Genomic DNA, 14,964 nt, shown 5'->3' on the forward strand with positions numbered 1-14,964 from the left:
AAGATTACAAAGTGTAGTGTGATTAATTTTCACATCCTACCAAACTGCTAAATTAGAGAAAGGAATAGGGTTGACACCTTGGTCTCAACTGTTACGACACCCAAACAAGTCTTTGCTTAATAAAGTTATTCAGGGAGATTAACTACCCTGGAAGCAGTTCAAAATATCAAATGCCTTTTCGGGTAGTGACTTTTCCACATCAAAATGGCACAGAGAAGTGTCCACTTCATTTAGCTGATTTCAAAATGGAAGAAGTGACATACCTCCATTTTAAATTAGAAATTCAGATCAATTAAAAATTTATACTTGCTGGGCCCAGATATGGGAGCCTCTGAATCTAAACCTTTAAAAGGTTATTTTTAATATTAAAATCTCTGTCCCCTCATTGCTTATACTGTCCTTGCCATTCATTCCTGTATTTTTAATAGCATATGCTGTATGATAGAAATAAATTTATTTTTTAAATTTATTTGCTGCCCATCTTGTTTCAAACCACTGGGTGGCTTAAAAGAAACATTCAAATCATCGGATTTAAAATGACAGAGCAGATAAAATAAAATCATTAACACAAGATGGAGAAGGGAGCCGGATACACTGGTGGGGAGGAGGTAGGTTTAGCTGTTACTAGGTCAACCACCTCCAGCGTGAAACTCCCCCCATTGGTACCCCAAGCCATTTGTCAAAACCAGGTTTTAAGATTCTTATGAAAAGTCAGGAGAATGGAAGCCAATCTCACCTCAGTAGATAAGATATTTCAAAGGGCAAGAGCTTCTTTTTTCTATAATCAATAGGAATATCAAGAAGTGTAGTGCAAAAAACAGTAGAAGACACCAAGTGACTGACTTTGGCTCTATTATGTAGCTCCATTTCAATGGCAGTGAATTTATTAATTTATTTGTTTGTTTGTTTGTTTTGTGAATGGGCACATGTACTGAGCACTGGATCCTCTGGAAAAAAACTTTCAAGATTTCCACTTAATTTTTTCTTTCAAGAAAACCAGATGGTTATTTTCCAGTGTTGCTACTGAATGAATGTGAAAAATAGCTCATCTTACAAACAACAATCCTTCAAACAACATATAGATTGAAATAGAGATGCAAGTTAAAGAAAAGCTATTGATATAAGAGATAGCCCATTAAGAAAAAAATCCAATTTTTAAGCCAAACCGATCAATTGCTTGCATTCTCAATTGTTCAACTTAATCTTCAAGACATGTAATCTGAGGCAGGACTTCAAGGGGAAAATGGCAGACTGGAAGGCAGCTCTGGAGAAAAGCAGTCGACACTAGCAGTATTAACAGTCCTCTCTGGATCAATCAAAGGCGTGAAATCACCCAAACTATACAGTTGTTCCTCTTCCTCATAAATGGACCATAAAACAGTGATTCCTGGTGTGTGGAGGGTAATTGGGACACAGGAGGGATTCACAATATTTACTCCAGCTGCAAACAGAGCTTTTTAAAGGTCACTAAGTTTGTGCACTTCTCTTGAAATTGCCTATTAATGGCTTCAGTGAAGTTAGACACCGCAAAGTGACAAGGTTGGAAATGCCAGATGAGTGCCTTCAATCCTCAGTAAAAGTTATTTGAAAATTTATTTTTATAATCTTAAAACTCAAAATGAACAGCAAAAAGCAAGACAAGGTTTTGGCCTCAAAGTTTTATAGGGTCAGAAAACATTGAGCTTTGGACTTTGAATATTAAAACTTTGAAACTATTTTTTAAAGATAAATGTATCCTTGCTAGCGAGAAAGAAAAATTGTTTGTGAGATTGGAGATGTAATAAGACAAATAATCTATAATGACATTTTGAGACATCTTTTGAGAAACTACACAGGGACCTACCTCATGAATTTAATTTGATTATGTCAGATATTGTGTGTTCTTGAGAACAGTATGTTACAGAAAAATATATGCAGCAAAATTTACCCAACAAAAATATGAACGAGATTCTGAAAAAGAATTTGTCACCAGATATAAAGAAAAAACTGACTAAGATTTTAAAAAATTAAGAAGGAATTAAAAATTATAATCCCAGAGAACAATTTCAATAACTTCCTTTTGTTGGATTTGCTTAAAGTGCTAAAGAAAGCTGTAACAAGGATCAACCTCATGAATGGATTACAGAAGACAGTTCTGTATGGAAGAAAAAATTGGAGCTTATTTTTTGTTAAGGAGAAATGGTATTTGTAATTAATATTAAAATCCTAGTATACTGTTTGAACCTTTTGCTGATAACAGGATTAAGATGTGACTTACTTGATTTGCGGATTATGGGATGAAGTATTTATTAGTAAAGAGGAGGTGAAGAGAACATGGACATGTTTACACTTGCCATGATGAGGGTTGCTTTTTTGAGAGAGGTTGTTTCTATATATTTTTTCCTTGCATCTTTTTATTTTCTTTTTTCACTTCTAGTTTGTATTAATGTCTTTACCAGGACAATCCAAAGGTCGCGAAACCATTAAGCTTTTCAATCTTAAAAACTTTTCACTATTTAGTTGCCAAACAATTAAAAAAAAAAAATCTTCTAGGATGTTTTTCACCTTCGCAGTCTAATCTGCAGCTCTGAAATCTGATCCAACTATTGAGGAGGTCCTTTTTGACTTGGCTCTTCCAAATCAGAAAGGTGTTACCATCTGCTGTGTCCAAGAATGACTTGTGCAAAGCTACCCTTAAGTTTCCACAGATGGATTTAAATTTGGGTCTCCCGGGGCCAGTTTTGATCCCGACACCAGAGTGGCTCTGTATTTTTCAGGTCTCAGTCCTTGGCTGATGAAATGCATTGCTCAATTTCTGGACAAATGGAAACAGTCCATCAAAAAAACATTTTTGCAAACCTATATCTAAATTAACTCTCCGAACTCTGGCATAAAAGGAAAGAAAATAAACTTAGCAAACTGCATTTGTTGTACCCTTATATCGATAGCGAGGCTGTACAAAGCGTCCAAAAGCTGTAACAGTTTCCCCTGCACCGTTAACAGTAGTCAGATAATAATAAAAAAAAAACTACAACTCCCAGAAGACATTGGGGAGGGGGAAACCTGAAGGAAGAGCTTTTGTCGGGTTTTGGTTTAGTTGCGAAATGACTTCTGGGACATGTCGTTCAAATGGTTCGATGGCGGCGTAAATTCCAACAGGCCTTTTCGGAGCGAGAAAACTTATCATCCCATCAAGCATCGGGAAAGCGAAGCCGGGAACCGCGCGCCGAATCCGGAATCGAGCGGCGAGGGCTGCGCGCGCAGGTGGGAGAAACGGGCCCTTGCAGGTGAGGAGTTCCACGCAGTATCTTGAAAGGGCAGCTGCGTAGGCGGCCGTTGGTCCCGGAGGTCTGGGAGAGAAGCGGGGCGTGTGTGGGGAGAAGGGTATGCGAGAGGGTAGTTCTGTGGGGACGGATCAGGCTGAGAACGTTCCCCAAGCAGCCGCCCGCGATATCTCCTGGTTTTTAATAGCCCCGCCCTCTTAAATCGTAGGTCTAATTATTTTTAAGCCCCTGGCTGACCCTTATACGAAATTGATATTAAGATTATTTTTGTCCTGCCTCTTGGGACAGTGAATTTTTCGAAGCAGGTGGATTCAGATTTTTTTCCCCTTTTTCTTTTGGATTCAATTTTTTTTTTTTTAAAGACTCAAGAGTGAAAGAGTCTTGCAGGTTACCTGCTTGGGATTATATCATTAGGTTCACAAGGGCGAGAGTCAATAATTTATAGGAGAAGAAGCATCCCTTCTCTGTACGAAATCATTATAACCGCGCTTTGCACGTTGAGACCTCCAAATTGTGTAACAGAGGTATGGTAATGTGGCAGTGCTCACATAAATAATAACTATTGCATAACAGCAATAGTTGCATAGTTTGCTTTTATTTATTTTATATTTTGCCCTTTGTTCCCCCCCCTTTTTAAATAGGGAAAATGCTATTTTTCAATTTTAAATGGCTTTTTAAAATATATTTCTTAGTGTGATTGATGTATTGATTATCAAATGCAAAGTCATATATATTTGGCAAGCCAGCCTGCTTTCTTCTTTTAGATATGTATATTAATATCTCTGTAGTAGAGGATAACTAATTTATGAATCGCATGGCCTCCAAAAAAAACAATGCATTAAGCATTCCTTGGTAAGAAAGGAAAGCTTTCCCTCAGTTAAGGTTTTCTCACTTCCTCTTAGTTTTCCAAAATCACAAGAAAGCTGTGGACATGTTGCAATCATGGATTCAGGCCCATCAGATAAATATATCTGTTAAATATGTCTTAAACAAAGGATTAAGAGCCAGTTTGGTCTAATGGTTAAGGTATCAGGCTAGAAAGTGGGAGACTGTTGGGTTCTAATTCTGCCTTAGCTATGAAAGCTAGCTGGGTAACTTTGGGCCAGTCGCCTTCTCTCAGCCCAATCTACCCCCACAGAGTTGTTGTGGGGAAAATAGAAGGAGGAAAGGGTGTTTGATATGTTTACTGCCTTGAGTTATTTGTAAAAATAATACAAGCAGGATACAAATAAGATAAAAAAATAAACTTAATTTATTTCAATAGCATAAGCTTGAAAGGGAAGGAGAAGATAATATGCTCTTTGGCTTTCCCACAGTTGAGATAGCAAGGATCAAGACTACTATGGAAGATTTTGATGGGGACTTCAGTCACAGAAAAACCATTATGTCTGAATTATGTTGCAATCAGATTGCTGCAAACATCCTGTGAGTCTTTTCTCTCTGGAACAATTTTATTGTTTACTGCCCAACCAGGGGGGAGGAGGTGAATGGATCAGAGAGAGAAACAAAAAAAATCTATAATATGCACAACCTGTAGTGCATTTCTTTAATCTACATTTCTTAGTCCTTGGAAAACAGATAACTTGAGTTTGATTCTTTTTCTGATCTCATCCAATTATATTCTTATGCTTGATGATTTAATTGTATTGTATTAACATTTGGTTGTTAGCGATGGCTTAAACAGTCCTACAGATCCATTGGTGTGTAAATCCTAACAATGAGGTACAGTACTTGCTGTCTTTGCCTAGTGTGCAATAATATGTTGCCCCAAAATTTTACTAGACATAAATTAGATTAATAAATAAATATCTTTGCTTTCCAATTTTAAAATAATTATTTGTAGATGATAACATTGCAAAGCTAGAGGGTACACTTATCAAAGTGACAAGTACTATTGATATACTAGAAAATTGCAACTCCACATTTTTTGATTGCGCTGATGATATGTCCAACCTCTTACTGCCAGGGTACAGGATCTCAGAACCTTGGTGGCTTTTACTGACCCAGAGGATGGAATACTGGTTCATACTCCAGATGGTGAGTGGCTAGTAGGTTCTTCCATGCCTGTTTACCATCACCATAAAGTACTTTGTTGGACAACTCTTGTCAAATATAGTTCTCCTGTGATGGGGAATCTATCACTAAAGAATGAGAATACTAATACTGTTGGGCTACTAAACATGCTTAAGTACCTAAAAAGGCTTTCAGACTTAAGAAATAGTGTGAACTTGTGCCAGCAAACCTCATGTTTGTCTATACACAAAAGTATTACAGAATTGTAATTAATTCAGAGCACTAAACATTCTGGATGCCATTGTAGAGAATTGTCAAAACAAAATAAAGTTGCTTTATGTGCCAGATTTGTACACAATCCTTCCAAGTGGTAATAGTTGCACATCAGCGCAAAGATATCATTATATTAGAAATGCACAAGAGGGAACACATAATTTATCAAAGAAGCCGCTAGTTTATGCTAAATATTATCTCTGTCCTTAAATAAAAAGCAAAATGTGATGGTTATAGATTGTTTAATACTACCAAGTTTTTAATTCTCACAATTTTGGGTAATATTCTGCAGTAGATCATAGATTTCCTCAACTTGCATTTTACATTTCATTTCTTATAAGCAAGAACTTTGCTTTCATTTAAGGTGGCTGATCTTTAATATAAGTTCTTGGTAGGTTGTTACTGATAGATTACCCACTATTCTTAATGAAATCTTAATTGACTCAGCCTTCCATCCTTTCTAAGGTAGGTAAAATGAGGACCCAGATTATGGGGGCAATAAGCTGACTGTATAAATATACAAAAGTATGAAAGCTATTGCTTAACGCATTGTAAGCCGTCCTGAGTCTCCGGAGAAGGGCGGCATATAAATCAAATTAAATAAAATAATTAAAATAATTAAAATGAAGTTCTATTCCCTGGGCTAAAATCTAAAGCACTAAAAATTGACCAGTTGAGAGTTTCTCTACAAATTTGATTATTAGATGTTTGCACTTATAAAAGGAGATGCACCAATGGCATTCAATCTGGAAAGCACAGCAGAAATAAGTTAGAATGTATACTCTTGTAAAATCATAATAGCATGGCAAGTTACAGGATTATAGATTTATTTAAAAATAAATAGGAAAAAAATCACATATCACAAGAAATCTTGTAGTAGAATCTACTTAGAATCTATTTATACAATGTCAATATCGTTTATAAAAACAAAAGTGATCCGAGCTGGGATAATAGATTAAGGTTTCTCTTTTAATTTTTCTCTTTCTCATTTTGTTTTAAAGTTTTGGTACTTTTGAACTTGTAATCCCCTTATGTAAATGAAGAAGCAGGTATCAATAATGTGTCCTTACATATTTGCATGTAACACTTCCTTTTTGTTCTAGGAGGTGTTAAACATCCTCTGAGAAACAGCTGAAAAACGTATTTGGTTGCAGAAATACCCAAATCAAGTGATCATCAAGAATGGGAGACGAAGGTGCAGGTGAACCCTTTGTGGGTATTGTGACTGATGGGGACACAGATTACGAAGGCATCCTTCCCTCAGATACAATTTCCCTGAGTGATTCAGATTCAGAAGATTTTGAGTTTGCAGGCAGTGCTGAAGTTGATGTTGTGTCCCCTGAGGAGCCGCTTCCTTCAGATGACGTGGATTGTGAATCAAATAAGAGTGGGGACTCTTTGCACAACAGCAAAAAATCAGTTGTTCAGCCCTTTCATTTGAAAGGCATGAGCTCAAGCTTTTCACAGCGCAGCCAGAACATTTTTGATTGTCTGGAAGGAGCAGCCAAGCAGGCAGTGCCCTTGACGGGTGAAGACAATGTCATTGATAAAAGGTTTAAAATCCCTCTGCCACCACTCAGCCTTTCAAACAAGATGACTTCGGAAAGCTTTGGAAAACAACGTGAGCCAATTCAGTCTTATAAAAGTTCCCCGCCAGTACCTGATTATGTGGCCCATCCAGAACGCTGGACCAAGTACAGTTTGGAGAATGTTGCAGAATGTAGTGATGATACCAACAGATCAATTGCTATGGAGTTCTTGAGTGGCTTGAACAAGGGTAGAAAGGAACAAAGCTCAACACGTCCTGAAAATTATATACCATCTTTCAACCAGGATGCTTCTAGCTCTGGTGCAGGAAGAATTATCTTTAATAAACCAGTAAAGGCAGGCTTAGACAGATCAGACAAAAAAAGGGGAGCTTCAACAGAGGAAAAGTTGGAGGCCAACATTATTAATGCAAACCAAGAGGCCAGTGGAAGGCCTCTGGGTAACTTGGATGCCCAGAACAAAGGTGATGTAATTGTACTAGGTCCCTCAGAAAGCAAGGAGAAAAAAAAGGAAGATTGGGAGCCACTGAAATTGGAAGAACGAGGTGCTCGAAGAGCCAACACAGGTTCTCCAGAGGTGCCTGAAGAGAATGTGACAACAACCATTGGGTTTCACGGTAGCAAGAAAAGAAGTAGGAAACATTTCCGACCCAAAGCTAACCATGATGAAGAAGAAGAATCCTAAAAGCCAGAAACATATTTGTCTTTTTCCAGTGATAGCTTACTCAGAATATTATCTTCATCATTTGCATGAATTTGGGCAATTGTTTTCCTTAACATGCTTGTTGCTGTGACTAAGAATACTTGTAACTTTGCCCTTTCGAACAAAATCCCGCTGTGTTTTGCAATAAATATAGGACATTTTGCCTTGACATAGTCCAACAATATATGTGGAGTTTCTGTTTATGAAGGGAGGCTCAGCTATTCATACCAAAACTTTTTGACAGTATACTGTATTGATATCTCAACCAATTCATAACTGACAAAACATATCTTGTGGATGAGGTACAAGATTTATCAGTTTATTGTAGCTGAGGCAAAGGTTTAACCAATATTATTCCACAGTATGAATAAAAATAAAAGCATGAAATATGACAACTCGTACGTTGTTCGGCTAGAGACAAGAAAATGTAAACATACAGTATGTTAAGATCATAGAAAAAGTGTTAAGGAATTTGAAGAGATGCTTTCTAAAATTAAAATACAGCCAACCAAGCCATACTTAGACTTGATTGGTTCAGACTGTTGAATTGCTACAACTTCCTTGAAAACTGAAATATTTTTTTCCCCTCCATACTTGGAAGCTTCTTCTAAAGTACATGGATTTGTGTCGACCAAACTGTTTATGAAAGAATAAAGGAGCTTAAAATAATATTTCTAGCAGAATATCCATTTGATATTTTTGGTGTTAATAAAACTTGGGAACAACTGCTTAATTGAAAAATTCTGTACCTGCATGTTAGCAGCTAGCCATTCGTGTCAAAAACTAGTTTTCTCTCTACTCTTATGGTACCCATCTTTACCCATTATCCCTTTTCTACTTATCACACTTTCTGCCTTCACATTTAAGGAAGCAAGATGCCGTCTTGTTCAGCTAAAGTTCTCTTGTACAGCTACCCCAGCATTACTCTCACCTTGGCATGTTTGGTCATGAATAAATGCATTGGTTGGAAAAAAATTGTTTTATTACTATTTATAGGCAATGCTCATTTAGCTATCACAATTGGAAATGGTAACTCGGTCATTAAAGCAATCACTAAGTGAAACTGCAGCAATGCTTATTATCTTATATCATCTTTCTTTTGCTTTAAAGTCCTGAAAGATCATAAATCTGACCATTGGTCACAAAGTTACTTTTTCATCATAGTCTTAACTGCGGTCGCTGTCTGGGGCAATTGTTAAATTGGGACTACCTATATATGAGAATGCCTAATGCAGTCTAATTATTTTATACAAAAAAGACATTAAATGTTTGGATTCAAACTTTTGTACTACAATGATGCTAAAAAAAGGGTTATGTAGTTGTACTATTAACTCATGATTAGTGGAAAATAGCAAGATTGGAAACTACTACACTAGTAATATATAACTAAGTTCAAGAGGAAAGGCACAAAATGAGGGAAGCAGATCAATGAATACTATATACAGTTATATCAAGGAAGGATAATTGAAAAGCTCAGAAGATACATAAATGTTCCTTGGTTATAAGAAAATATTGAAAGGTTTGGTCTAAATTAGGCATGTTAAACACAAGGCCCGTGGGTTGGATTCGGCCTGCAGTGTTGGTCCGATCCACCCTGTGGGGACATCCTGGAAAATGTAAGGGGCCAGGACACATTGCTTCAGTCCGGTCTACCCGCATTACTTATTTATTTATTTATTTATTACATGTATTTATATGCCGCCATTCTCCCGAAGGACTCAGGGTGGCGAACACAAGTTAAGAAACAAGTACAATAAAATCATAATTTAATCCAAATAATTAAATAGTAGTAAATAATAGTAGTAGTACTTCAGCCTGGTCTACCCAGTGTTCTGTCCCCGTACCACACACGCAGCCCCACAGACGGCCTGGAGTTAATAAGCCACACGACAAAACTCTTTGAAGATAAAGCTAGCAGCAACCCAGTGGCTAGCTGCCAATTCAGACTTTACTCACACAAAACAAAGATTAGACTGCAAGCATTCCGATAAAACAGGCAGAGTTTCAACAATACAAGGATTAGTCCAAATGCAGTCCGATAAAGCGGGCAAAGTCCAGTAACGTAGAGATCATGGATTATTTTCAGTTTTTGCTCGTCACAAACTGAACCGGCCACCACACCCACATTTATACCCTGTGGGGTGTGGTCCAGTGACTCAGCTAATCTCTGGCACGCCTTCCCCTCTGCTGCGCACGCTTCTCCCTGCGCCTCTGCCGAGGGTCCAGACAGCACTTATTTTCTTCGTCGCTGTCCACCTGTGGCTGCGGGGGCGTGCTTGGCTCTGAGCCTATCTTTTGGCCTTTGGTGTCCTCCGGAGGCATTGCCAGAGAGGAGGGTCCTGGAGAGGGAGGCCTTGCCAACTCCTCCCTCACTCTCAGAGTCTGCATCTGTCGATAGCCCAGGCTCAGGCAACAGAGCTACAACACCCAGTGCGAAAACACGGAAGCATGCCAGCAATTTGGGGAGTGGCATCAAGCTGGCCACACCACACAGTTGGCCATGCCCGACCGGCCCCCTGAGGTCAACCACAGCCCTGATGCGGCCCTCAATGAAATTGAGTTTGACAAATTGGTCTAAATGAATTTACAGAGTCAGCATAACATTTATTTTAAAGATGAAGATCGGAATAAAAAAACATTTTTGAGATTTCAGTAGATAATTTACTGGAAACACATCGGATATAATGTAAAAGGAAGGCAATATGTAGTTATGACACTGGTGCTCTGACATTAAAAGAAAATATCCATTAGATAAAATTATACGGAGAAATCAGTTATTAATATACATCACATCGTCAAACTGACTGGTATCTACCCCATCTTCATTTTCTGGTGCAACCATTTGATCAGTGCCTGCATTTATGAAACATGAAAATTTAAATGAAAATATTGGTTATATAAAGAATGAGCAGCTATAGTGAGATTTGAACAAATTACTTATAATGCCACTTATCAAGGCTAGCTTGTCTTTTTAAAAAACCTTACATATTTTCTGTGTATTTCAGTAGAGATATTCAAGAATGGGAAAATAATAGATTTGCAATCTTTAAAGATTAATCTGGCAAATTGTGGACCAAATTCCACTATCTCATGCCTAGAGAGGTAGAGAAAACAGTTCCATTTTTATACTGACTTATTGTACATGGTTATTATTTTTTTCTTAAATGAAAGTCCATTTGTGCTTACTTTTAACATATATTATGTTTATTTTTACCATGAGAAAGAGGTATGAGATCTTCCATATTCAAAAGAAGCCCTAATCCCTAAAATCTGGGAACTCTTGGGCAATGCTATCTTAATGCTCATAATTAGATAAGTGAGATTTTTGTTCTCATTAGCAGGTGTTAAAATTAACCAGCTATGTGGATAATTTATGCTGTTGTGTGTGGGATATTCCCCCCACCTATATGCAAATCTTAAATATCCCAAGTTTGATATTCAAATGCCCCTTCTGTACCTGCCAAGGGAGTATTGTGCTATCTGAAGGTTAATAATTATATAGCATGTTCATTTTAGTGCAGAGAAACATAACTGTAAGAAATAGGTATGTTTGAAGACGCCACAAGGCTGTTCCAAAGGGAGAGAGCCTGCTTGTTTTGTTTTGGTACTTTCAGGTCAATTTTGACTCCTGGTAACTGCCTGGACAAGTCCCTGTGCAGTTTTCTTGGCAAGATTTTCAGGAGTGATTTGTCTTTGCCTTCTCCTTAGGGCTGAGAGTGTGACTGGCCCAAGGTCACCCAGCTGGCCACAAGCTCAAAGAGAGGCTAAAACCCACAGTCTCTCTAATCTGGTGTCTAACCACTACACTTCCAAAGTTCTGTGGTAATGAGCATACAGAGGAGCAGACTTGCTGAAGCTAAGTAGGTCCTAAATTAGGCTGTACATTCCTAGACTATCGGAACAGGCAGAAAGAATAACTAGAGGATGAGCTGCAACCAAGACAACTGTCAACTAAAACCTGAGTCCGGGGCAAAACTGTAACCTGAGAAAATATCTCAGACAAGCTACTCCCTAGTTCACACAAATGGAGGGAGGGAAGAAGCACATTCAGACTTGCAAGTTTCTGTTACTGCTGTTAACACCTTATGAAAGTAATGAAAGTCTGCCTTGAAGGGCTGACAGCTACCTTCAGATAGATCAAAGATGTTGAAATTGTTTCAGTCTGAAAATGTGTTTTTGAAGGGCACTCGATATTATTTAGTATGTAGCAAAACTAGTTTGGCTAAAGTGCCTGGCATCGAGAGGTGACTTTGTCTCCTATGTACCAAGCCAACATTTTCCTCATATTTTCACATAGGAGATTAAGCTGGAATGCAGAGGGATTGCTATGCACTACCTAGGTCCATGATGGCAAACCAATGGCACACGTGCCATAGGTGGCATGTGGAGCCACCTCTGCGGGCACATGAGCCGTCGCTCGTGCATGTGCGCGCGCCTCCTGCCAGCCAGCTGATTTTCGGGTCCGTGGAAACACGCATGCATGCACGGGGGGACGAGGGAGCATGGGAGGGATTGCATGTACATGCACAGGGAGCTGTGGCATGTGGGGGCATTGCATTATGGGTGTGGGCACACACACGCTGTCATGCGCACACGCACACTTTTGGCACCCAAGGAAAAAAAGGTTAGCTACCACTAACCTAGGTCCTAGCCAGTCAAAAGCAGTGGCAAGATTTTAAATTTCTAACCATTACATCATTGTGTCTTTCTTTATAATACAATGATTAAGAAAATAAGGTTTACACATTCCTAAGGGCTATGGCTTGTTTTTCATAGTTAATTGAATAAAGCATTGTTTTATTGGCACAATTAATTAAAATGGCTGGATTCACAAAACCCAGCTCAAGCTAAAAAAAACCTTCATTATAACTGAATGCAATGTATGAAGTCATAGCCATTGTACTTAACACAGTTATGTAAGCTTCTACAACAATTCTGGTGTGAATTGTTTATTAGCCTGGTTTTTTTTTTTTTTTAATTTGATTTATATGCCGCCCTTCTCCGAAGACTCAGGGCGGCTTACAATGCATTAAGCAATAGCCTTCATACTTTTGTATATTTATACAAAGTCATCTTATTGCCCCCACAATCTGGGTCCTAAAATCCTTTAATGGATTTTAGGGGGGTTTTTTACCCTGTTTTGCATTCCTCCCCCACTCCACCCAATCTTTATTAGCACATTACTCACATGTGTAGTTTGAAGTTGGCCTGCTGAAAAATAAACTGTTTTTCACTAAAGTATCTGCCATTGAAGAAAGTATAACTGTGCAATAGCTAATCTGCATAATAAAAACAAATTATTTGGATACCATTACTATTAAAGACATACTACAATTATAATACTAATTATAGCAAAGTTCTCTGAAATCAAAGCTGATGGCATAGTGGTTTGGTTTTGTGATACAGTCATAGAATTAGAATGTAGATCATAAGCTGAACTTTGAAATCCTCTACCCATTAACTTCTGGGTAGGCTTACTTCTAGGTACCGTAATTGCATATACTGTAGTTTCTTCTTAGCTCTTTTGTCCAATTGAGACCTTTGAATCTATGAACTGTTTATTAGGTTTAGAATCCAAAGTGTCCTTTGAATGTAACATATTTCAAAGGTATATTTATTATTGAAGTATCCGTCTGGAGAAGGCCATAAACTATTGTTTATCCACCTCACCTAAGCATGCCCCAAACAAAAAAAAATTGATTGATGCATGAAATCCTATCATGATTTCTGAATGTTGATCTTGTAAAATATATGTATGAACAAATAAAAAATTGTGCAACTGAAGCATAAAAAGAAAATCTTACTTGTGATTCCAAAGATCTAAGCTGTTTCTCTTGCTCTTTTAGACCACTAAAATTCTTTAAAAGGCTGTCAACCCTGTTTAAAAATAAACCAAGAATAATAAGAGTCAGAAGAAGAACATTGTCATAGAGGAGATCCTGAAGAGCTCAGTAGAACTATCTATCCAAGACATATTTAGAATAGTTTCTACTGCAAATAATTTCTGTGAATTAATAATTATCCATCTAGGAAATGAAGAGTGAGATTGATTGAATCCATCCACGTACTATAGCAACTCATATCTTCTAGTTTGGATTTTGAGTGATTGCTACCTGCTACTCAAATTCCATGTACATAGATTCTACATGGAGGTATCTGTTGACATTTCTGTGCAATCCTGTTCTAGTTAGAATTCAATTGATGAACCTGTAAGAACCATTGGATGTCTGAACTGGACTCTAAACTTCAGAATCTGCTGTTCATCTCTACATTTAGAATAGTTTATCACAAAAAATGACTTCTATTAATGCCATTCCTGACATTTTCATTGCAAGGGCCATATTCCAAATAACGTGTGTGCATTTTTGAATGCTGGGGTTTCCCATGTCACCTACAGAAAGATCCGTTTGTACAGTGGACATTTGAAGTAGGTTGGATTGAAGAACAATGATGTTGGATTAAGTTGCATGTGGGGGGTGGAATTAACAGCTTCAAAAAGGGAAAGGGAACCAGGAAAAGAATAAGAGAATGAAAATGAAGTAAAGAAACTCATTATAAAACATTTGCTGCTGACCTGATTATAAACATGTAAATATGTTGCTTTTTAATTACATCAAATTGCATTTTACTTGCTGACCCTTACTTACTTGTCTGACATTTTCTTCAGCTTTTCCTCGTTGCTTTCTTTTTTCTTTGTTTCCAAATTTACCAGGTAATTTTCTTTCTGGAGCATCTCCCAGGTTATAAATTTTTGATCCAGTTCTTCTGGAATGTCTCTTTCTGAAGGAAAGGGAGAGTTAGATTTGGGGTGTGGAAAAGAAAACAGTTGCCAAAGGAGGGGGTGGAAACCAACACAAAATATAGCAAAATCATCACTTGCTAGTTTTTTTATAGAGTTTAAATATTACACTACAATCAAATGAATATTGAAGGCACTCAATAATACCGTACGCCCAGTTTTCATTGAGTTCCTTTGAACTTGAATATACCCTTTAAGAATGTGAGTATGAAAGGAACCACTTAGTCTACGTCCAATGGATGACTCATTGCTGTATCTTGAAAGAAGTTCACAAATGCACAGGACACCACTCCTGCACCCCCAACATAGGAAATGTTTCCCCATACAAATTTTCATCTCTACCTGGATGATTTGTGGGCAACCTTA

General features: G+C 37.7%; 2 protein-coding genes across 6 annotated transcripts in view; one reads left to right on the top strand and one right to left on the bottom strand.

The window, feature by feature from the left end:
- The first annotated feature begins 3,107 nt into the window (after positions 1 to 3,107).
- On the top strand, positions 3,108 to 8,774 carry TSSC4 (tumor suppressing subtransferable candidate 4). 5 transcript variants are annotated; one of them, XM_070933293.1, is made up of 4 exons: positions 3,108 to 3,266; positions 4,580 to 4,688; positions 5,230 to 5,300; positions 6,653 to 8,774. In XM_070933293.1, exon 4 carries the CDS (start codon positions 6,732 to 6,734, stop codon positions 7,779 to 7,781), a length of 1,050 nt encoding a protein of 349 aa, XP_070789394.1. In that variant the 5' UTR covers positions 3,108 to 3,266; positions 4,580 to 4,688; positions 5,230 to 5,300; positions 6,653 to 6,731; the 3' UTR covers positions 7,782 to 8,774. The 5 variants fall into 5 exon arrangements, with proteins under 5 accessions (XP_070789394.1, XP_070789398.1, XP_070789408.1 ...); XM_070933294.1 differs by lacking the exon at positions 3,108 to 3,266 and adding an exon at positions 3,651 to 3,787; XM_070933297.1 differs by lacking the exon at positions 5,230 to 5,300.
- Positions 8,775 to 10,562: 1,788 nt separating this feature from the next.
- The window catches only part of TRPM5 (transient receptor potential cation channel subfamily M member 5), a 45,212-nt gene continuing 40,810 nt past the window's right edge, over positions 10,563 to 14,964 (bottom strand). The window contains exons 22-25 of the mRNA XM_070957420.1: positions 14,447 to 14,579; positions 13,604 to 13,676; positions 12,988 to 13,078; positions 10,563 to 10,652 (exon numbers count right to left, since the gene is read on the bottom strand). Coding sequence (XP_070813521.1) covers positions 10,570 to 10,652; positions 12,988 to 13,078; positions 13,604 to 13,676; positions 14,447 to 14,579 — 380 coding nt within the window. The 3' untranslated portion in view covers positions 10,563 to 10,569. The remainder of the gene's footprint in view (positions 10,653 to 12,987; positions 13,079 to 13,603; positions 13,677 to 14,446; positions 14,580 to 14,964) is intronic.

Source organism: Pituophis catenifer, unplaced genomic scaffold, assembly GCF_029215685.1.
Source record: "Pituophis catenifer annectens isolate HBS135680 unplaced genomic scaffold, rPitCat1.0.hap2 SCAF_1, whole genome shotgun sequence".
Classification (NCBI taxonomy): Eukaryota; Metazoa; Chordata; class Lepidosauria; order Squamata; family Colubridae; genus Pituophis; species Pituophis catenifer.

Bases quoted from the DNA above. Each gene is read 5' to 3' on its own strand.
- TSSC4 (XM_070933293.1), top strand. From the start codon at position 6,732: ATGGGAGACGAAGGTGCAGGTGAACCCTTTGTGGGTATTGTGACTGAT.